The 3,870-nt window shown below is 42.9% G+C and overlaps 1 protein-coding gene across 1 annotated transcript in view; it reads left to right on the top strand.

Moving 5' to 3' along the window:
- Ddhd1 (DDHD domain containing 1) overlaps window positions 1-3,870 on the top strand; it is a 73,906-nt gene that overhangs the window by 50,894 nt on the left and 19,142 nt on the right. Inside the window, exon 8 of the mRNA XM_023723743.1 lies at window positions 2,702-2,964. Within this exon, the coding sequence (XP_023579511.1) occupies window positions 2,702-2,964 (263 nt within the window). The remainder of the gene's footprint in view (window positions 1-2,701; window positions 2,965-3,870) is intronic.

A 3,870-nucleotide genomic window follows, 5' to 3' on the forward strand; every position in this document is an offset into this window, starting at 1 on the left:
GTAGCTTGTCATTGTTTGACTCATATCCAGACTATTTTTTGTCATTAAAATGTCCTGAAAGCAAGGCGAAAGAAAAAAGATTAGATTCCTCAGCAGTATTTGTGCTTGAGCTTTCTCTTGAATGCTTGTATTTTTGTCTCTGATTGATTTCTTCATAAAACTTAGCTCATGCATGCTGGTTATGAGAATTAGAAACTTTTAAATTTTTGCAAAGCTCTTCCATCCCCACTGGGTAAATGATTCAGTAGTCTGATTAGATAATGCAGACCTAAGGAAGATCCCAGAGTGTGTCGTTAGTTGTGGCTCACATGTCCCAAATGAGTAGACTTGAGATCCTCACTGGAAAGGAGTAGGAAAGGGGGGGGGGGGTTTATAGAAAAAGAAGTAATTTGTCCTTTTGCTGTTCAGTGGCCGAGTTATGGAGCATTAAGAGGTGTGCGTAGCCATGTGGAAAAACCAATGTAGCTTTTAAAGTCATAGACAGATGCTCTCGGTTGGTAAGCCACAGGAAAAGGTAACAAAATACGACCCCATCCAGACACTCTCTGATAAGCAGGTAGAGCAGCCACTTCTAGGGTGTGACGAGAGCAGGTGAAATCATGAGCTCTTCCGAAACTGCATGCTTCGTGGGGAAGTACTACACTGCTGGACAGACTGTCTCAGCTCCTGTCTTAGCTCCTGACCTTATCGGTCATGCCACACAGCCAGACGAATGAAGCATGTAGTACAGTACAGATGCTTTCAATCTGAATACAGAACAGGTTGATACAATGATTACCTTTTTTGATTTTTAAATTTTAATTTGGAGGTTGGTATGTAAAAACATAAAGGTTACGTACCTTTTGCCAGAGCACTAAAGAATATACTTATTAGTGCTAAATTTACATAATACAAACCTTAGAAGCAAGGCCTTCCAAAGTAAAACTTGGGCTGATGGGTGTAGCTCAGGGATCAAACACTTGCTTAGTGTGCACAAGGCCCTGGGTTCTTACCTAGCACGTGCACACACACACACACACACACACACACACAAACACACACACTATACCGTATCACTTCTAAATGAGTTTATTTTACATAAAAGTTGTTAAGATTTTCAGCACCACCTTCATATGAATTGTAAAAAAAGAAAATTTCACAAGGATAAGGATGATCTTGGATGTTCTTAATGCATGTCACATCCCCAGACCTTATATTACAGCTCCCTTTGAGGACAGCCATGTAGTTCCGTGTCATACTTCAACTACCCCAAGTCTTGGGAGATTTTTATGTGCATTTGCCACTAAGTTAGTAGCTGCTGGGCCAGGGAGATAGCTCAGTAGAATAAGCGCAGGGTCCTGAGTTCAATCCCTGGTACCACAAAAAAATAAATGAATAAATAAATTAGTAGCTGCTAAATTGTGGTCCCCACGCCAGCAGCATCTGCATTTTCTAGGAACTTGTCACTAAAGTAAATACAAATTTCCAGGCCCGGGGTTAGAGCTTCTGAGTGCGGAGCTCTGGAATGGAGCCCAATCACTGCCTATCGCAGGCCCTCCGGTGACGCGTGTTGACAACTGGAGAACATTGCACTGAAGCATGGAACTCTTTTATTCCTTTTCTGAAGGGAAAAAATCAAATTGCAATTAAAGTAAACATCACATAATGCTCCATACAGAAAGGACACCCTATCCTGCCACATGTCACCAGCTCACCTTCTCTCTCTTCCTCGGCTGAGCATATCACATCAGGTGTGGCGCATGGCCTCAGTAGCTTTGCCCTGCCCTTGGGTTTGAGTCACAGAGCTGTTGAGATGTCAACAGAGAGCATCAAAGCTAGAGAGACAGCTCAGCAGCACAAGTGCCCGCCTGGCAAGTGCAAGGTTTCAAGTTTGATCCCCAACACCACAAAAAGAAAAGAAAAGAAAACAGAGAGCATCGAGTCTTCTTTCATGTCACCTCTCCCTGTGCCACGCATAAAGAGCTCATACGATGTTTAGTTTATGTCCACAGGTCAAGAACGCTGAGTAAGATGAGGGCTCGTCATCTCTTGAGGTGTAACTACAATATCAAAGGCAGAAGCAGTGAATAATCTTTGTATGTCAGAGTAGCAGCTGACATAGTAAGAAGTGGTGATAAGAGAAATTGAGTCATGAGTCAGAAAATTTATAATCAATTAGAAATAGCAGTAGGAAGAAAAGACATCTTCAAATGCAGTCCAGGGCCCAGTAGAGGTAGTAGGTCAACATCAGCTTTTTCTTCAGTCATACAATGGTTTTATCTTTCATGACTCTATCTGAGATGTTAATGTGGATGCTAGTGTACCTCTTATAAACTCAGATACTTTATAAATTTTACTATAATTAAAAACCACATGGTACAAAAATTTAGAATTGCCTATGGATAGGTTGCAATGAAGAAATTTCCAGAGGTCTTTAGACATGTCACCGAACTTTGCATGGAACATTTTCCTTAATCTCTAGAACTGGGGACTCACGTAGTTGACTTAAGTGGTATAAAAGGAACGTGTGGGTACTATCTGCCTGTATATTCTCGAGTGATGTGTGGATTGTAGTCCTTTGTATGCCTTCATGCCTGAATTAATCCTTAGAAGTGTATTTGGTCAGTAATGTTCATTTTCTTAAATACATTTGAGTTGAGAAGTAAAGTTTATAGTGCTCAGCGATAACTCTAATATGCTAATATTTTCTTATTTCAAACAGCTAGTTAAAGGCCTTCAGCAAGAGCTGAATCGATTATATTCCCTTTTCTGTTCTCGGAATCCAGACTTTGAAGAAAAAGGGGGTAAAGTCTCAATAGTGTCCCATTCCTTGGGCTGTGTAATCACTTATGACATAATGACTGGCTGGAATCCAGTTCGCCTGTACGAGCAGCTGCTGCAGAAGGAAGAGGAGCTGCCGGACGAGCGGTGGCTGAGCTACAGAGAGCTGCATCTCCTGGACGAGCTCTGCGTGACGAGACGACGGTGAGCGGGCCACGCGTCCTCCCGGAGCTCTCAGGCCCAGGACGAGAAGGCTTAACAAAGGATCGCACGTGGGGGGCCGGGGAGATGGCTCGGTGGAATAAGCACTTCCCTGGCGAGCACAAGGGCCTGAGTTCAATCCCGGATCCCACATGGTTGGGGACGAAGGGTCACTAGTAGTTCCTCGCCAGGCTACAGATGCTTTGCTAATTTCCGTGCTATTCACAGTCGTTTCCCTGTAACGTAAAATAGTTTTGTTGCCTTTATTTTCCTCACTCTCTCCCTCCTGCCTGGTAGGAGTGAGCTCGAAAACTCAGTACAAGCACAATCAGTGCACAGAACCCTTACTGAAAATGTTTGTCTGTTTGTCCTCGTTTGTAGTTTTCCTGATCTTTGGTAGATTTCTAATCTTTTAAAGAGTCTCACTTTGTGCCCAGGTTGGCTTCAAACTCTCTTGTGTCGCAGCCTCCTGAGTGGTTATGAGTGTAGGCAGTGCAACACCCATCTTTTAAAACTTTCTGGTGTTTTTAGCAAATGAAGTTTTTACATACATTATATATAAAGCCATAATCATATATGTTATATAATTTTTGTTGAAGTGGGGGAAGGAATGCTCTTGTTCTATTTTTAAATGTTTTTATTCGCTTTCGTTTCTGGGAAGTGTGAACATGTCTGTAGGGCAGCTCCCACCTCCATACCATCACTTCTTTTATTTTTTATTTTACTTTTATTTATTTATTTGATACAGGGTCTCACTCTGCAGCTCAGACTCGTAGTGATCCTCCTGTCTCAGCCTCCCTAGCGCTGGGATTACAGGCATGCACCACCGCACCCAGTTTCAGTGGCCTGGCTGGCACAGCATGCCCAGGGCTCTGGGGCCAGTACAGACAGTGTGCACTACTAGGGATT

Source organism: Octodon degus, unplaced genomic scaffold (genome assembly GCF_000260255.1).
Source record: "Octodon degus isolate 3935 unplaced genomic scaffold, OctDeg1.0 scaffold00102, whole genome shotgun sequence".
NCBI classification, from domain to species: Eukaryota; Metazoa; Chordata; class Mammalia; order Rodentia; family Octodontidae; genus Octodon; species Octodon degus.